This window comes from Seriola lalandi, unplaced genomic scaffold (assembly GCF_002814215.2).
Source record: "Seriola lalandi dorsalis isolate HSWRI2012SDOR001 ecotype SW California unplaced genomic scaffold, Sedor1 jcf7180002050161, whole genome shotgun sequence".
Taxonomy (NCBI): domain Eukaryota; kingdom Metazoa; phylum Chordata; class Actinopteri; order Carangiformes; family Carangidae; genus Seriola; species Seriola lalandi.
The window spans coordinates 18,462-38,057 of record NW_019520714.1 but is presented as its reverse complement, the minus strand read 5'-3'; the positions used below and the strand labels follow the sequence as shown (position 1 = coordinate 38,057).

The 19,596-nt window shown below is 39.4% G+C and overlaps 1 protein-coding gene across 1 annotated transcript in view; it reads right to left on the bottom strand.

Annotated features, from left to right (window-relative positions):
• Positions 1-1,942: 1,942 nt before the first annotated feature.
• LOC111649196 (MBT domain-containing protein 1-like) overlaps positions 1,943-19,596 on the bottom strand; it is a 19,196-nt gene continuing 1,542 nt past the window's right edge. Inside the window, exons 2-18 of the mRNA XM_087171890.1 lie at positions 19,050-19,320; positions 18,276-18,409; positions 17,480-17,591; positions 16,620-16,699; positions 16,223-16,340; positions 15,364-15,498; positions 15,176-15,264; positions 14,907-15,005; positions 14,678-14,813; positions 13,950-14,005; positions 13,358-13,462; positions 13,035-13,182; positions 12,327-12,409; positions 11,755-11,992; positions 10,722-10,793; positions 10,081-10,269; positions 1,943-8,878 (exon numbers count right to left, since the gene is read on the bottom strand). Of these exons, the coding sequence (XP_087028016.1) occupies positions 8,769-8,878; positions 10,081-10,269; positions 10,722-10,793; positions 11,755-11,992; positions 12,327-12,409; positions 13,035-13,182; positions 13,358-13,462; positions 13,950-14,005; positions 14,678-14,813; positions 14,907-15,005; positions 15,176-15,264; positions 15,364-15,498; positions 16,223-16,340; positions 16,620-16,699; positions 17,480-17,591; positions 18,276-18,409; positions 19,050-19,320 (2,175 nt within the window). The 3' untranslated portion in view covers positions 1,943-8,768. The remainder of the gene's footprint in view (positions 8,879-10,080; positions 10,270-10,721; positions 10,794-11,754; positions 11,993-12,326; positions 12,410-13,034; positions 13,183-13,357; positions 13,463-13,949; positions 14,006-14,677; positions 14,814-14,906; positions 15,006-15,175; positions 15,265-15,363; positions 15,499-16,222; positions 16,341-16,619; positions 16,700-17,479; positions 17,592-18,275; positions 18,410-19,049; positions 19,321-19,596) is intronic.

Here is a 19,596-nt window from a genome sequence, read left to right as displayed (position 1 = left end):
ATGCCTTACTATATTATGACTTTTTATGCCTTACTATACTATGACTTTTTTATGACTTTTTATGCCTTAGTATATTACAACTTTTATATGACTTTTTATGCCTTACTATATTATGACTTTTTTTGCCTTAATATAATATGACTTTTTTTGCCTTACTATACTATGACTTTTTTATGACTTTTTAATCCTTAGTATATTATGACTTTTTTATGACTTTTTATGCCTTAGTATATTATGACTTTTTTATGACTTTTTATGCCTTACTATATTATGACTTTTTATGCCTTACTATATTATGACTTTTTATGACTTTTTATGCCTTACTATACTATGACTTTTTATGACTTTTTATGCCTTACTATACTATGACTTTTTTATGACTTTTTATGCCTTACTATACTATGACTTTTTTATGACTTTTTATGCCTTACTATATTATGACTTTTTTTTCCTTACTATACTATGACTTTTTTATGACTTTTTATGCCTTACTATACGATGACTTTTTTATGACTTTTTATGCCTTACTATACGATGACTTTTTTATGACTTTTTATGCCTTACTATATTGCGACTTTTTTTTGCCTTACTATACTATGACTTTTTATGGCTTAGTATATTATGACTTTTTTATGACTTTTTATGCCTTAGTATATTATGATTTTTTTATGACTTTTTATGCCTCACTATATTATGACTTTTTTATGACTTTTTATGCCTTACTATATTGACTTTTTATGCCTTACTATACTATGACTTTTTTATGACTTTTTATGCCTTACTATATTATAACTTTTTATGCCTTACTATATTTTGACTTTTTATGACTTTTTATGGCTTACTATATTATGACTTTTTTTATGACTTTTTATGCCTTACTATACTATGACTTTTTTATGACTTTTTTTGCCTTATTATACTATGACTTTTTTATGACGTTTTATGCCTTACTATACTATGACTTTATTATGACTTTTCATGCCTTAGTAAACAATTACTTTTTTTATGACTTTTCATGCCTTATTATCGTATGACTTTTTATGCCGTAGTATACAATGACTATTTTATGACTTTTTTGCCTTAGTATACTATTACTTTTTACGCCTTAATATACTATGACTTTTTTGCCTTCCTATACTATGACTTTTTGTAACTTACTATACTATGACTTTCAATGACTTTTTATGCCCCTACTATACTATGACTTTTTTGACTTAGTATACTATGACTTTTTACGTCTTACTATACTATGACTTTTTATGCCTTACTATACCATGACTTTCTGTACCTTACTATACTATGACTTTTTTGCCTTCTTATACTATGACGTTTTATAACTTACAATACTATAATTTTTTATGCGTTAGTATACTATTACTTTTTATACCTTATTGTACTATGACTTTTTTGCCTAAGTATACTCTGACTTTTTATGACTTAATATATGACTTTTTATACCTTACTATACTACGTATTTCCATGCCTTATGATACTCTGATGTTTTATGACTTAATATACGACTTTTTATGCCTACTATACTATGTCTTTTTATACCATATTATAATTTGACTTTTATGCCTTACTATAGTATGACTTTTTTCCTTAATATACTATTTTCACATTTATCAAGCTGACAGTTAAAGCTGTCATAGAGGGAAAAACTTCACAAACTTGGCTAAAGTGTTCAGCAAACATCTTTCACGCATCATTCTCTGCTGCATTTAGTGTTGAAATACAAAAAAAACCCAGAAAAAAAAACAAAAAAAATTTAAAGAGGACTACATCTGGAAAAAACAAACATTACAGAAAAAATATTACTTTTGTTACATTAAAAAAAACTTGGTTTGAATAAAAACTAATTTTTAATTTGTTTAACCAACAAGTAAATTATTCATAATTGAACATTATTACTTTCAGATGAAGAACAAATAACTTCAAACCATTATTTTCTGTTTCTTTTTATTGCATAAAAAATGTAAAGTGAGTCGTTCATTTTACATCTAAATGTAATAATTTCTTCACAATCATGCTGCCAAAAAATTGCACAATGTATTAAAAAAAGCTTCATGAAAGTTAACATCAGTACATAACTACATTTTTTGTGATACATTTACAGTATATAGATCTATATCTATATATATTTTTAAATCATTTGCATGTTTTAATAACAGCTCGGTAAACGTCATGTTCCCAGCATGAACATGTGAACAACATGGACATTAACAGTTTCGACAGGTTTTCATAAACCTCATCAGTTTGGGACACACACAGATTATTCAGATCTCACATTTTTATCCATTGTAAAAAATCTGTCAGTCTTGTTTTGGGTCTGCAGACTTCAGCTTTAAGAAAATCTCTCTTCTGGTTTCTGGCTCTGTCCTGAAGGTTTTGCAGGGAAAGAGAACAAGACAAAAGCTTATTTGTCTGTTTTGAAGTGAGTTGTATATCACAAGGAAGAAGTCTTTGTAAAAGCAGCCCAGGTCGCCATCAGAAGTCGGGAGCATCTGGGGTTGCTAATAGTTTTTTCAGGCCTGTTAATTACCTTGTTATCTCATCTTAAAAGTTTCAATATTTTGTATTCCTGAGATGACAAATCTTGTTTTTTACTCGAAAATGTACAGGTCTACTTAGTTCCTAGGAATGGGGAACAATTCAGGACCTGATTTATGTCAGGGTCTGAATCATATTTAGTCTGAACAGGTCTGGTACAGTTCTGATCTATTGCTGCAGGTCTGTGGTCAGTGTGACACAATCGTACTATAAGATAAAAACTTTGACATTGGATGATTCTTGAAAACTGTGTTATGTCTTTACAGTATCTGAATATCCTCAGGTCTCTGTCATATCAGGTCTTTTATCTGTCTTTTTGTCAGACTCAGTAGGTTTTCCATGGGTCTATTAGAACCTGATCCAAGACCTCTAAACTAAAGATAATAAAGTCATGACCCCAAGTAAATTATCTTCAAAATATTGTACCCAATCCAATCTTGGAACTTTACAAAATTTTGTACCAGTTACCTCAAGACAACTCATGACCCTGAGTCTTCAAAATTTTGTACCTGATCCGGTCTAGGAATTTTGGAATTTGTGCCCATTCCAATTTTGAGCCTGATTCCATTTTGGTTTCAGTCATGGTTCAGGTCCAAAATTTTGTTAGCAAGCCAATTTTGTGACCAGTCTTGGTTTTAGTCTTGGTTTGGGTGCAAAATTAAAATATCTCCAAAGGGTTGGAACCTCCAACCCAATTCAAGATCTCCAAGCTTCAAGTGATTAAGTCCTGATTATAATCTAAGTATCTCATCATCTGGAGATAACAAATCTTCTCTAGACTTGGTGGAACGACTCCATGATAACAGCCTCCTGATCACCACTAAACTATGTTTGAAAAATATACTTCTTTAACTCTCATACATTTTCTAATTCAATCATCAGATATGTTTTCGGTTGTAATAAAAAAAACTGTCACAAGATTAACAAGTATGAAAAAAAGCAACCACTGACAGTCTCGGCTTCTCGACTGTTGAAAACATTTTTGTCTTTGGGTCCCAAACCAGGGTCTAAGAAAACGCTGCCATTTAATAAGTCATTTTGAACCCCACAAAAATCCTATAAAACCCATAAAATCCTCCTTCCTGCTGCTGACACACACATAAAACATTTCAAACTGACAGAGAAGACCGCTGAATTTAAGGATTCAATCTATCACCTTTAATCCTTTAAATTGAACAGTTTTCCCCTTTAAACAAACATCAATCATTTTCTCCTTGTACAAAAATCTATTGCAAACAGCTGCGTTCAAAATACAGGAACAAGTTCTTCACCAGGGTCACAAGACGGTTTGTCAAAATCATTCCATAGAAACATTATCAAATGTGTATATATCATCTATAGATAGCACCATAATACAAATGAGACAGTTTGACGTTATTGGAGATTCACGTACAAAAAGGCAACAAACACCAACGGACAACATACACACAGTAGTGCGACTAACAAGTAATGAATTTAAAAAACAGCTACTAGTTTAGTGTGCAAGATGCTGAGACCGATACATGCTCACACAGACTCACAAGTTGCTTATGTTTTTCACTAAGAGCCCTATAACACTTGATTTGTGCGTTGGCATAAAGCCTTTCTCTCCTAGAGAACATACACCAAGATTAGATAAGTATGGAGGCCCATTTCCACCAGAGAAAATAAATAAATAAAAACGTGGACATCAAAATAAAACATTAATAAATTAATAAGACATAAGGTCAAAATTATGAGATACAAGTAAAAATTGTATTATCCATCTAAGAATAATGTGACATGAGTCAAAGTTTTGACTTATTTTCATATTCATCCTGTCTAGATTTTTATCTTTTTTTTTCTTTTCCTGGCAGAAATGGGCGTCCATAGATTAAATTAGATTTAACTAGATTAAAACACATTAAGTTTACATTGGAAACTAATTAGCAGTGTTAATTTTGGCATTTCTATTTCTATTAATTTAAGTATTTTTAAATTATTGTCAGAAAGATTTATTCACATTTTAGTTATTTAGTTATTTTTCATTTTAATCAAAAACTAAAAGACATTTTTTTATGTGTTTTCACAGATGGATGTATTTAAAAAATACTTTGCATTATAACCAATTAGTTAATTTGTCCACTTGTCTGTCTTTCACATAATGATTTAGTTTTTGTTTGTATAAATTTCATCAGCTCTTTTTGTTGAAGGTTTTTATTCAGTTTCAGATTTGTTTTTTTGTGGAAAAAGATTTTTTGTCAAAGATTTCATTGACGAAATTAGCACTACTAATTAAATTAGATTGTCGCTTACACTGTAGTTGCTTCAGTTTTATGTATCTGCATTACTCTATATCAACTAGCAAAGGCATTAGCTAAACTTAAGGGGACCTTCATGGACCCCCTTGGCTCTTGGACCTTTTTTGACTACATATGATGTTGGACTTTGATTGTGGTTAACATTACTACAGAATACTGACAAGTTGTCCACAGACACACAAAGGATGGGGCTGTGATTTGAATCAAATGCACATAAACTAGGGAATATTCACATTCAAATTTGTTATAAAAAAAAATCACTCACAGCATTTATGAATTACATTACTGCCATCTTACTGTCTCTACACATTCTTTTTGACACATTCAGATTTACACAAAGAGACAAAACTAACACTGAACGAGAGAAAAAGTTAAACTCATCATGTGAAACTGAGCTCTTACTGTCAGCACCAACAACAGAATAGAATTTGGGTCGGTCATGTTTATTTTATGGCTCTTTCTTCAGCCACACAAATAAAAATCTTTAAAATGCATCTTTTCTTTTTATTTTCATCTTCTGCAGCTTAATCTATAATCAAAATAATTGTGATTTGCATCCTGATATGTTAGGTGAGCACATTAACATCTAACATTTGTTTACGATTCATGTCAACTTTATAACTTTAGCACGTTAAAATAATTATAATTATAATTACAAAATTACTGCTTTTGGTGAATGCAGTGCCCTTTCATAGATCATAAATAATTTAATAAAACAAAGTATTTGTTTGTATACTAACATTGTAGTAGCATTTGAAATACATTTCTCTTTTCTTTGTGAACCTACAGCTCAATGATGCTACCAGGTACAGAACCTTGGATAAAAACAGTTAATCAAATTAACTATTTCTTTGTTACACATATTTTTTGTTAAATTATATTTTGTGTTATACGTTTACCATCAAGTATTTTAGAATGTGATCATTTTCTTTTAATCAAATATACTCTTACAATCTGTGTTTTTGAAATAATCTCTATTATATCCTTTTGTTTACCATCTTTTAAATGCTAAAGATTATTTTAATCCCTATTTAATCTTTAATCTTTGTGAGGTATTAATAGTTAGTGAGTGAAGACGTATATAAAACTTTTTTAGCTGCTCGTCTACTGTTAACTCGTAGGAACTGTTTTTCTGTATCGAGGGAAGTCGGACCCTGCTTCACATTCACACAGCTCTCCACCTTCAACCACCAAGACACCCAGTATAAAAACACTGGTGTATACTGGAGATACTGGGAATGTCCCAGTATAACCACATTCCTCCTCTGCTGGTCACTGAGCAGATATTATCTGTTTGATTCTTGTTTCATTCATTAAAATAAATTGTACAGGGATTTTTAAATGTGACCCACGTTTGAACATAAAAAGTCAAATAAAAACATACATTATTTGAGTGGTAAGTGATTGTGTTGGATTTGAGCATTACTTTTACATTTATTTTTTCATATTAGTAAAGATAAAATCAATAAGTTTCAGCGGATCAGTTTTTTAATCAATCCCTTTGATTATTTTACAAAAAACAGCCAAATAAATGTTGTATAAACAAAAGCTGTTGTTCACAGCAGCTTTCTAGTTTAATGTGGTGGTGCCAGTAGTTAGGGTTAGGGGTAGGTAGATTAAATCCTGGTTAAACTTTTCTGTTATTTTCAGCTTTGGTGACGCAGATATGGAAGCTAACGTAACTTAGCTGTGTTGCTAAGATCAGTTTTAAAACTCTCCTCTGTTCCACAACCAAGAAACGATTCACACGCAGTTAGGACGCACATGGTAGAAACATGTCTCCTGAATAATCTGTGAATTTATTTCTCTGTTAGTAACTGAGCTAACAAGCTAGCTTACTGACAGTTACCTTTTTAACTAGAGGGGGGAGTGAAGCATGATCCGGCTAGCAGTTAGCCTGTTAGCAGTTAGAACATTTTGGTATTAATCCTGGAAGGTAGCTTATCAAATTGGCACCAGTATTGAAAATTATTTATTTGATTATTGGTTAATTGACTTATTGCATATACTATAGTCACGTGGCTGAAGTCAAAGTGATTTTTGGAAGGAAAAAAAAGTATTTTCCCAATAAAGATGATGTTTCTATAGACAAAACACATTTAACTGGTTTTAAACTTTCAGCCGGACTGATGCTGAACAGTCACAATATACTGTATCTATTGATTATGTCATTTGAATGTTGATTGCTGCAGACTTTTGGCAGTGATTATAAAAACCCCAAAAAAACCAGTAGCTACCACGAGTCCTTGTTGGCTGGTTTCTTGTTTTGCGGCGCCCTGACAGCTCGTCGATCCAGAATCCAAACCCCAGCATTCACACACACTTTAACACACTCCTACACTGTTTTTAAATGACTGCTAATCTCAACATGACGTTACGAAGCATCCGGTATCATTACTATTACGTCAGGAGTCGTGACCCTCGAACACACCACACGAACACGTACAAACAACAAAGATCTTGGCGGTGAAAAAATCATTATACAAAAGTTTTACCATTGTGTTCTTTTTTTCCTCCATTGATCCCTTTTGTCCTGATGAGTAATGCTACTGCACCTGTCCTCCTTTACATTCTTTTTCTACTTCATTTGCTTCTGTATTCTGGTCTTCTTTGCCCAGTTTGCTCAACCAGAAGCGTGTAAGTGTGAGTAGTGATACTTCAGACGGCAGTAGCGCCATTTTCCCCCACATGCCAATGAAATCAGTGTAGTAAAGTTACTTTGTTCCTGGGAAAACCAAAACCAGGGAGATGACACGACAGTTTTTGAAATGAGAATGATGGCTCAGTCAAATTAATGAGTGAATCTTCAGCTCAACATCAATTCATTATTTTTTTTTTTTTTAATTGCTCATAAATAATCTTTATAAAAACATTATTTCTTGAATAAACAGTATTTACATTTCATGCTGTTAGTGAGCTAGCATCCTGATTAGCCTGATTAGCTAATTAGTTGGCTGGTTAGAGCTAGCATGTTCCCAGCTACAGCTGTGTAGCTCTGATTAAATAGATGTTAACCGGATGTCAAGTATTTGCCGTTTCTAACTTCTCATGTGACGGTTTGATGTTTTTCTTTGTTACGCTGGTAAACTGAATATCTATAGGATTTGGACTGCCGGTCGGAGAAAACGAGACATCTGGAGACGTCACCTTGGACTGCAGATTTTCAGTTTTTACTGTCAATTTATACAGTCATGTGGCTAAACAGAGGCTTAAGCAGAGTAAGATATTTTAATATAACACCTTAAGCCAACTTTTATTAATTTTGGCTGGTGTTAATCCTCTGGAGTTTAGAGCTAACTAGCTTTAACTGGAACTTAGCAAGGCAGCTAGCTAGCTAGTAGACTATTTTGGCTGGATAGCACTAGCATGTTCCCAGGTAGAGTCCTGTAGCTCTGATTAAACAGATTTTTGGAACTGATTCAGTTTTTTAGAAATATTGCTGGCCTTAAAATAAAGAATAAATAAAAAACACAAGATATCATTGACCCAATCCCCCTAGCACGGTTGTAAAGGGCTCATTGTCCTAACTGGTAGCTACACTAACATCAGCAAGTTTCCAACACAACCTAGAATTTCGTGAATGTGTGCGGATGAATTTCAATCTGACCGGGCACCAAGAGAAAGAGGGAAACACTGAGGATTAAAAACTGTGGATGGACAGATGGAGAACGGTCGGTAGGACTGGACACTCATGTGTTCATACAGGCTACAAGTGGGTTTCTGACTAAAGAGAAGTGGTATCTCTGCAGTGTGAGGAGGGCGGTCAGCTGAAGTTGTTACTGCTGACAACATCAGAAGGTGTGATGTGTTTAAAGTGTGTCCAAGAAATAAATAAATAACTGATTTAATCACAGCAGATGATTTCACGAGGGTTGAAACTCTAGAAAAGAGGGATGGATGGCTGGAGTGTAAAAGGCGGTGAGGGATGGATGAGGCCTACTACTGGTCCTGGTTGGTGAAGAAATCTCCAGAGGATCCGTTGGTTTCTGTTTCAGTCCTTTCAGAACATAAATCTGTCCCTTCAGCGTTCTCCTCTTTAATCTGTGAACCTGCAGAAACAGAGAGGACATCAGGAGTGCTGCTGAGATCTCACTTTCATTGACCTGTGAACAGTGTTTCCATAACTCAACCACATGTTAAAATGTACACCGTTCAAAATGTAATTCTGTGACACAACGACAAAAAACAGAAAAATCTTTACAATAAAACACTGAATTCAGTTCCATCCAAAAAAGGCGATCTCATGCTGATGCCAAAACTACTATAATATTGCAATATTTTTAGGCTATATCGCGATACACGATATGTCGCATTATTTTAAATTCTCCTCTATAGAACCTTATAAATGATGATTTAACCCTTGGATGCATAAAGAGACTGACTCTCATGCTGCTGCTCTGAGTGATCTACAGATTCAACATCTCGCCCGTTTCTCACTGTGACGAGCGACAGAACAGAGAGTCGTGTTTGAGACCAGCAACATTATATACGACTGTTTCAACGTCTGCACTTTATGTGAATACGACACAAAAAATATATAACTTATGTTTTTAACCATTTTAGCAGCTGCATGTAGAGACAGAGGAGACACATGAACTAGATGGTCACAGCAGGAACTTAATGTTGGTTATAACTGGTTAATGATTTAACATGTGTAGGGCAGCATTTTAGCGACGCAGCTGCCGCACAAGCGCGACGCAGCTGCCGCGCACCCGTAAGGCAGACGGTGTGTCTGATGCCGTCTCTGAACCAGCTGCTCTGCCTCCATCTTCAGTTACAGTTTCTAAACCCAGATAAACTCTCTGTGGCGCCCTCCACTCCAGATACAAACCGACATGCCTCCTCACCTACGTCACACATGGAGAGTTTTCTGGATGGGCGAGGGAGTGTGTCTGTGAGAGCGAGAGAGCGGAAAGAGCAAAACGCCAAAAATTATTTCATGCCAGCATCTTAAAACAGTTATGTGACAATTTATAAATCGATGTTTGTGATATTGTGATTTACTACATCCCACACATGGAGTATATTCCATATATCGCCCACTGCAACATGCTAACATGCTAAATTCTATATTAGTTTTCTACCTTTCTGCATTGAGAACATTTTGGGCAGTTCCTACTATTTCACATCTGTCTGAAGGTTTTATGGTTCAGGTTAGAATCAGGTTGAGTTCAGGCTTTGAGTTGGTTAAGGTTCATGTGAATGAGGGTCCTCACAACAATATAAACATATATAACACATATATAAATACCTGCCCCCCCCTCCGTATTAGGGCTGCTCTCTAGGTCTGCAGAGAGGGGTTGGGCTGCTGAAGCAGGAGTAGGGGGTGATGGGTAATCTGGCGGAGTCTCGTTCTCATCTCCTGATAGGTTCCTGGGGACGCCTGTCACCACGGCACCAGAGAGACTGACAGGTCGCTTGGCGACGGGCAACTTCCTCTCTGAGAGACGGAGGTAAATTCGGTTAAACAGCGTTTTCAGTTTCTGGTTTCTGACAGCTGGAGATATTCAGCTGTGGCTCTTTCTGAAAGTTATAATATGTGATGTTTTCTTACAAATGTCAGTTTCGCGGCTTTTTGTAAAGAAACCAAATATATCCATAAAAAACACTAGAAATGATTTTATTCAGAGGAAGCAAAACATGTTTCCAGGACTTTGAATCATTACATCGTCTACCAAATATATAACTTTACAGCTGCAACTGACAAATATTCTTAAAATCAACTAATCTGCCAATTATTTTCTCAATTAATCAATTGGTCTATAAAACATCAGAAAACAGTCAAATATTTATATATATCATTTCCTAGAGTGTCAGGAAATTAAATGTCTTATTTTTTCTGACCAACAGTCTCAAACCCAGAAATGTTCAGTTTCAGACACAGAGACTCACTTTTCTTTTGCCCCTTGTACTGTTGGGACTTCTTCCTCTGTTTGGACGCTGCTGACTGCAGTTCTCTGGAACCTGAACAAACACATACAATTTATTTTAGCTAGATATATGGAAACATCACTGTTGACATGGGGACATTTATGTCATATATTACATTTCTGTGTGGGTGACCAGTGGAAAACATCCTCTTAATGACTTTTAGAACTAGAATTGGAGTTGTTCCGATAAAGAATCGGAAATGCCTCTGATGCTGCCTAAAAAACAGTGTCGGGTATCGGCAGGTACGCAAGTCTCTGCACAATCCGACACCACGTGATTTATTTATACATTTTATATCTTCACACCCGGATAAAAAAATCAGTTCATCCATTCTCTGCTCTAAAACAGCAGCTTACACAGGAATCCATCCCTGTTCTGTCCAGACTCATATAACTATAACTAACTATGTCTCTGAAGGTGGATTCTTATCATGTTTACTGTTTAGTTCTGGCTTCTCTTCACAGGTGGAAAACACTCTTTCATTATAGCGGCTTAATCTGAATGAATTTAGAATTAAACATACTGAAATTCAAATTCAAATCAGTCATATCATCATCATCATCATCATGGCTCTGAGAGGTCGTTTAGATTTGATTCTTCTCATTAACAGACTTGGTCTCAGCAGCTTCAGTTTGGATTTTCATGAACGTTACAGCAGAGTTCCCATGAAGCTCATGAGCTTCTGGTGTCAGAAGGAATGTGAGGGTGAGACGAGCAGACGGACGGGAGTCCAGGAAACTTATCTCGGCTGAAGTATGTTCAGTCTCGGAGAGTTTGCGGTTTCTATAAACGGTGACGCCAGGAGGACAAATGAGGAAACAGCTGATGACCCGCTGCCTCAGCGTCTTTCTGCAGGTCAATGTCAATCTTCAAGAAAGCAAATAAGAGTTCTTCCTAAAAGGCTGAAGTGTTCCTTTAACACTTCCTGTCACATGACGCCATGAAGATGCGTCTGGTCTGACCCGAGCTGAGTCGTACTGCGAGTGTGTTTTACCTGCGTTAACAGCAGGAGGCTGCAGCTGGTATCCAGTCAGCTGACACCAGCCGACCGGGTAGAGGTCGGGTGACTCGCAGTCCACCCACTGGTCGTACTCGTCCTCCCAGCCGTCAAAGTGTATCCGTAGCAACCGGTGGACGATGCGGGTCACCGTGGCGACGCACACCAGCCGGGGCTCCATGAGGTCCACGGCCTCCAGCTTCATACCGGGGCAGAAACCGTGGTTGGGGACGTCCTGATGGAGGAAGGGGGGGGGGCTTGAATATTTACATTTTAAAGTACTTTAAACTAGAGCTGAACAATTAATCAAAATATTATCAAAATCTCATTAAGTTCAATATCAAAATCAAAGGAGCTGCAATTTCTCTGATAAAAGTAGAATACGTCACAACAACTGAAGCATGACTCTCACATCTGCCAAAATAATCTCAATATGATTCTTTGTGCTTCTCGTTCAGCCCCAATGAAAACATCTTATGAAGCTCTGGGGCTGTAAACCTGCCGTGAACTTTGAAGACTGACTGACTGACGGATTAACGGACTGCCTCGCCTCTCGTGTTCGGTCTCACCTTGTTGAAGAGGGTCACCGGAGCAGCCACAGACTTGGTTTCCTTCAGATACTCAAACCATCTGAAGGGGAGGTTGGTGTAACCTGAGAGACAGGGAGAGACGTTCAGAGTGAAAAGTCACTGTTGGGACTCCGGACAAGAATCTGTTAAAGCTCCATGTTTCTTCTTCTTCTGTGTTTTATTTGAAGTGTTGATCCATCAGAAGATATAAAAACCATCTCAGTGTAGTTTTACATCTCCTCTCTCAGGCTTCTCTCTGCAGCTCTAGTAACAACAGGTCGGTGAGCCCATCAGAAGAGAGGAGGCTCTGAGCCTCTCTTCTGATTGGCTGACTGTTTTCTGAGTGATCCAATAAAAATAAAGCAGATTTCAGGTAAAAACACTCAGAGAAACCAAATCCTGCAAGGTTTGGATGGTTCGTCCAGGTGGGCGGGGCTTGGTGACTGCTTTGTTGTGACATCACAAAGTTCCAGAAGTCCTGACGGCTGGTTTTAAGGCTCAGTTTCTGAATACAGGCTGTGTGCATTTCTCTGTGGACTGAGGCTTTGATACTTTCACAGTATTAATATAGAAGCTAGAGCTGATCTATAATCTATAATCACACTACACATGGACACAGACCTTTACACTGGAGGAGCTTTAAGAGTTTTTTAAATCAGTTTATATGTTTTTCTGTAGATGGAGGAGTGGTGTGTCTACAGCTGTCACCTCTGGGGGGAGTCAGCTCGATGTTGTTGATCTCACAAAAGCCGGCGGGGAAGATGGAGGGAGACATGGAGTGATAACAGAACCAGTCTGAACCGTCCGCCGCCTCTGAACCATCGATGCCGATCATCAGATACCCGTCAGCCAAGACCTGCGGGAGGAGGAGGAGTCTTCATCACTGAGGAAGAAGGTTTCTGCAACTGTAACGGCTATTAGCATGATGAGCTAAAGGAGTAGCAGAGTATTTGTTATTTAATGACAGCGTGACAGTTTCAGGCTGCTTTGATTTGATTGGCTGACAGCTGTCCACAGAGGCGGGCCCTCACCTTCCTGACCGTGGCCACACAGATGGCCGACAGGTTCAGAGGGTCGATGGCCTCCAGCTTCATCCCGTCCTCGAACCACGAGCCGGTCTGATCCACCTCCTTCACCTGAAACACAGGAGACGCTATCAGCATTCAAACCAATAAAGCTCGACACCTCCAGCACTGACGGGCGGATCGCTGCTTCTGATTGGTCGGTCTGTGTTTCACTCCTCACCTGTGGGCGGTGACTGAAACAGTGGGATTGTGAGTACGACTGGCTGAAATGAGTTTCCTCTGTAAGATGTCTGAGCTCAGTCTCGGAGGCTGAGGAGACAGACATCTGGAAAGACGCCAGTTGAGGTGGTTCAGGAATCTGATCCAACTGGGTCCAAGTCCCAGGACAGAACCAGAACAGACTTCTTATCTCATCTGGTCTGGGAACGCCTCAGGAGGAGCTGGAAAACGTTGCTGGGGAGAGGGACGTCTGGATGGATGGACCTCCATGCTCCAGGTGTTCTCACCTGTTCTGGCTGATCACACCTGATCTCAGGTCTGTGTAGGTGTGCTGGTAATAAAACTAAAAACTCAAAGTCCAGCTGTGTGTCGTTCTCACCTTGGCAAACAGCTGTCCAGGAGCGTCCAGCTGCCCGTCCAGCTTCTTCGACACATCTGGAAAGGAACACACAGACACTAGAGTCACCTGCAGCTGCTTTAAACTTTATGGGTCAAACATTTCCTGTCTGGTTCAGTCGGAGCCTCTCAGAGAGACAGCTGTGAAAAACCACCTCACACTTCCTGCTCAGCAGCAGGAGACCAGACCAGCTGACTAATAGATCAGCTGTGACTCACCGATCAGCTGTGACTAACAGATCAGCTGACTAACAGATCAGCTGTGACTAACAGATCAGCTGACTAACAGATCAGCTGTGACTCACAGATCAGCTGACTAACAGATCAGCTGTGACTCACCGATCAGCTGTGACTAACAGATCAGCTGTGACTAACAGATCAGCTGACTAACAGATCAGCTGTGACTCACCGATCAGCTGTGACTAACAGATCAGCTGTGACTAACAGATCAGCTGACTAACAGATCAGCTGTGACTCACCGATCAGCTGTGACTAACAGATCAGCTGTGACTAACAGATCAGCTGTGACTCACAGATCAGCTGTGACTCACAGATCAGCTGTGACTAACAGATCAGCTGTGACTCATCAATCAGCTGTGACTCATCAATCAGCTGTGACTAACAGATCAGCTGTGACTCACCGATCAGCTGTGACAAACAGATCAGCTGTGACTCACCGATCAGCTGTGACTTACAGATCAGCTGACTCACCGGAGCGTTTGAAGCGGTGTCCGATGGATCGAGACCAGCCGATGCTGTGGATCAGAGGACTGTACATGTGACACCAGAAGTCGTCCGTCCCGTCGTCGCACTCCTCGTACACCAGTCGGAGACGGCCGCCGATCACCTGCACAGACACACACACAAAGGTTATGATGTCATTTCCGCTCTCTGGGCTGAGGACGGCGACCTCTGACCCCTGCAGCGCAGCGTGTCCCACCTGTTCCACCAGAGCGACCCGAGTCCGACACAGGTGAGTCTTATCCACCACCTCCACCCTCATCTGCTTCTTAAAGGGAAACTGCATGCTCTCCTGCACCTGGAGCACGAGGAGACAGTGAGAGTATGAACAGGCTTCTCATGCCGGTAATGTGCTGTCATAAAGTGATCAGACTAGAAGAAATTGAAATTAGAATTGAAATTGATAATCATATGTGTGTGTGTGTGTGTGTGTGTGTGTGTGTGTGTGTGTGTGTGTGTGTGTGTGACCTTGGAGGAGAAGTCTGGCGGCAGTGTTTTGGATCCCGTCAGTCTTTTAATCAAGAAGGTTTTCCAGTTGGTGAACCTGTGAAGGATAGCTGCAACACAGACGGACGCCATCAGCCAATCAGAAGACACCCCTCCCCACCCCCACTGACTGGTACCTCACAGCCTGTCTGCTCTGATACTGAACTTACTCTGGGGGGGGACCAGAGGTTTTCCTCCAGCTGCACACCAGCCCACCGGGTGGATGTCCGGCACGCACAGGTTCAACCAGAAGTCTCTGTTGGAGTCGCTGTCGAAACCTTCGTATCGCAGCAGAGCTTTAAAACCTACACACACACACACACACACACACACACACACACACACACACACACACACACACACACACACACACAGTCTTGTTTTGTTTCAAAGAAACTGCAGACTTGCCTTTTGTTCTCAAGTATTGTCAATGATCAATAATGAAGCATCAACATGAAGAACCAGAACCTGCAGTTCCTCTAACGACCACTAGAGTCTGGCTCCAACAGTGAGTCAGTCCCCATAGACTCCCATGTTAAAATGTCCAACTTTACAGCAGAAATAAACATGTTTACAGCCTGGTACAAAAACTGTTCTGGTCTCTAGAGCTAATTTCCTCCTTCATGACACCTGTTTATATAACTCACCTGTTTATATAACTCACCTGTTTATAGACCTGTTCATATAACTCACCACCACCTGTTTACATTTTATTAAGGACTACAGTTATAGAGGATTGAGGGCGTGGCCTCTTGGAGTGACAGGTGGGTGACCGTATGCTTGACACAAACCAACATGCACCAAAGTCTCAGCTCCACACAAGCCCCTCCTCTTTGACCATTATTGGATTACTTGAGAGTTAGGGGTGGAGCCAGACACTGGCCAAGATGGCGACGGTGCAGCTTCAGAAACCTCTGGGTGACGTCCATCTTTATTTACGGTCTGTGTCAATAACATTTCATTAGTACAGTGAGGCTGAGACTCAGGAGGTGTAGGAGTGTGTGTGTGTGTGTGTGTGTGTGTGTGTACCAGCCAGTTTAATGATGCCAGCGATCCAGTAAACCTTCATGGGCAGACCACTGTCAGTGTTTGGGACTTCGACCCTAACGCCTTCGCTGATGTCACCCCACGACCTCCCCATCGGGACCTCGACGACAGAGAAACCACGTTTCAACCAAACAACACGACTGACGACCTGGTTGGTCAGAATCCTCATCGGTACTTTTTATGCTTCATTATTTTCTGATCATTTTTATACCTTCAGTTATTTAATAATGTTTATTACAAACTCACATATTGATTTTTTTTGAGCTTATAACCTTTGACCTCACAACCATCCTGTAGGAGCAGGAGCGAACACAACACACCTGTGTGTGTGTGTGTGTGTGTGTGTGTGTGTGTGTGTGTGTGTGTGTCTGTCACTCACATGTTTGAAGCAGCTGACTGGCGCTCCCATCACATCTCCATCTCCAAGGTAACGACCCCAGTCAAACATCTCCACGGGAACTACAGCAAACACAACACAACACACACACACACACACACACACACACACACACACACACACGTGACTTCTACAGAGAGGATCACACTTTATTGCTGCTGCTGTGAAGTCAACCACCAAACCTTTAGTTCAACACATAAAGAAGTAAAAGAATTTAAATAAAAATCATTGACAAACATTAAGTTTCATTAAAAGCTTCAGTCATTTCCTCCCGGACCTGTTGTTACTAGAGCTGCAGAGAGAAGCCTGAGAGAGGAGATGTGAAACTACACTGAGATGGTTTTTATATCTTCTGATGGATCAAAACTTCAAATAAAACACAGAAGAAGAAACATGGAGCTTCAAGAGTGAGTTTGGTCCTTTTTATTATTGGTATTATTTCTATTGTTGTTATTATTATTTCCTTCTTTTCTTATTTACTTAATTAATCAACTTTATTGTAATTTCACTTTATTCTTTATTCATTATTAGTTCATCTATTAGTATAATAATTATACATTTTTAATATTTTGATTACCAAAGACTGAAGTACTTGTGTACATGTACACAGGGGGAATGGAGGGTGGTATACAGATGACTATGAGTGATGACGTATGTAGAGTTTTAGTTGTTTGTTTAATCAGTCACAAGTGTGAGTTTCACTTTTACCTTTAATATGAATACAGGAAAATGTATAAGAGACGACATGTGACGTGAAAATCATTCTCAATAAAAACAGATTTTAAAAAAAAATAGAAAAAGTGAATTTAATTCAATAAAAGTCTGGAGAGAACCGGACTCACCGCTCTTCTTCACGCCGCTGTGCTGGTTGGCTTGATGCTGAGCGTAGGCCGCCAGCTTAGTCATCAGAGGCTGTTTCTGAAGAACCTTGGCCTTTTTAGTGGGAGGCTTCCCCTTCAACACACACATACACGCGCACACACACGCACACACACGCACACACACACACACACGCACACGCACTCTTTAATAGAGTGACCAGACGTCCCTGTTTTCGGTGGCCTGTCCCCTTTTATTTGTTGACTCTAGGCAGAGGAAAGGTCAGCTGGCTCACTCATTGGTTAGGAGATCATAACCGCGGAGTAAACTAACAAAAACAGATTTTATGTTGGAAGAATAAGAAGAAGAAGAAGTTGCCCAACTCTCTGCGATAGACTTCACACGACAATCATGACCTTTTATGAAAAATGCCTTTCATTCTTTTGATCTGTGGATTCTTACAAACTAAAAGAATATAAATAATTGAGGAACAGACAGACAACAGGACTTCACGACTGCTGCAAAGGTAGGGAGTTGTCTTTTGATCAGTCAGCCTTCACCATAGTTTATTACAGTACAACAGTTTCCATGGTCAAAATACGTGAAACCAAGACTGTCCAACCTTTTCTTTTTGGATATATTGTCCCTGGTTTTCATTTCAGATATCTGTTCACACATCAAACACACATCTGGATCAGCTGATTGACACCTGAAAGGTTAAACCACTGGACGTCACCAAGCTTTTTCATGTACAGACACAGGTCATGGCCTCAGTTCTACAGGTTTACAGTAACAACACATGATGGTTGGAGTTTGTACCTGCAGTCTGGCGAGGATGCTGGCCTTCTTGGAGTTGGAGGAGTAACTCCTGGAGCAGGAGACGCTGCAGAAACGTTTGGTTTTACTGTAGAAAGCATCTCTGACTCCCACCATACCACACATCTCACAGGTCGCTGATGAAACACACAGAGAGACGAGGAAACTGAGACACAAGGTGCAAACTGTGGCTGCTCTTTATTTCAGTAGTGGTGAATTCTTGTTTGCGTCTGGATCATAATGTTTAGTTTTATGTTGTTTTCTCTTTTACATGGTGCATAAATAAATCCCATCACAGCAGCAGAGTCAAAGAGATGCAGAAACAACCTGAAGCTGATTCACAGTAAAACGTCTGATGACAGAAAGGCAGGAAGCAGAGGGACTTTTATTGTGAAGCAGCAGCAGATAAAAAAAATGTGTGATTTTACACGATAAAACAAAAATAGAAAAGAAAGTCCAAGCTTTGACCCTCGATCATAACGGACGGATTACTGAACAGACTGAACAGAGTCTCGGTACCATGTGACGTTCAATATTTCCTGTTGGAAAGTCAACGAAACAACGACAGAGAGACACAAAAGATGACAGAGACTCAACACATCACAAGTTCACAGATTTAAAAACATTTTGTGTGAGCTGTGAGAATCTAACTTTCATCTGTACACAAAGATTTAAAGTATAATTTTTCCTGAGCTGATCTGTTGAACTGTGTGTGCGTTTGATTTATCCATCCTCACAACCCTGAGCCGTCTCTGAAACTGTGACTCTCATACTGACCCATGCCCGCCTTCCCGTCAGGATAGGTGTACACCTGTCCATTCGTCTTGATGAGTGTCAAGGAGGAGGAGGAGGAGGTGGGGGTGAGTTGAGTCACCCCTCCCCCTCCTCCTCCTCCTCCTCCCCCTCCTCCTAACTCTTCATCCTCGCTGTCCTCTGGACTGGAGGCTCCGCTCCCCCCGCTGGACTCGGTGCTGCAGCTGCTCCGGTCCTCCTCCAGACCGTCCAACATCCCAAAGGAGTCCCGGCGCTTCCTGGACGGACGCTCCACCTGAGGGCGGAGGAGGGGCGGAGTCTCAACATCAGTATAGTTTGTAGATGACAAATAATCAACAGATAATAAATCAGGAACTATTCTACTGTTTATTTCTCAAGTTGTAATCTGTTGCTTTTCTTCATCTCATCAGACAGTAAATCAATGAGTTTAGATTGATCAGTCAAAAACACTGTTCACTATTACCTGACATTTTATTAATCAAATAATTAACAGCTTGAACAAAATAATTTTTCTGCAGTCTATTGATAAGTGAACGATTTCAAGTTGCAG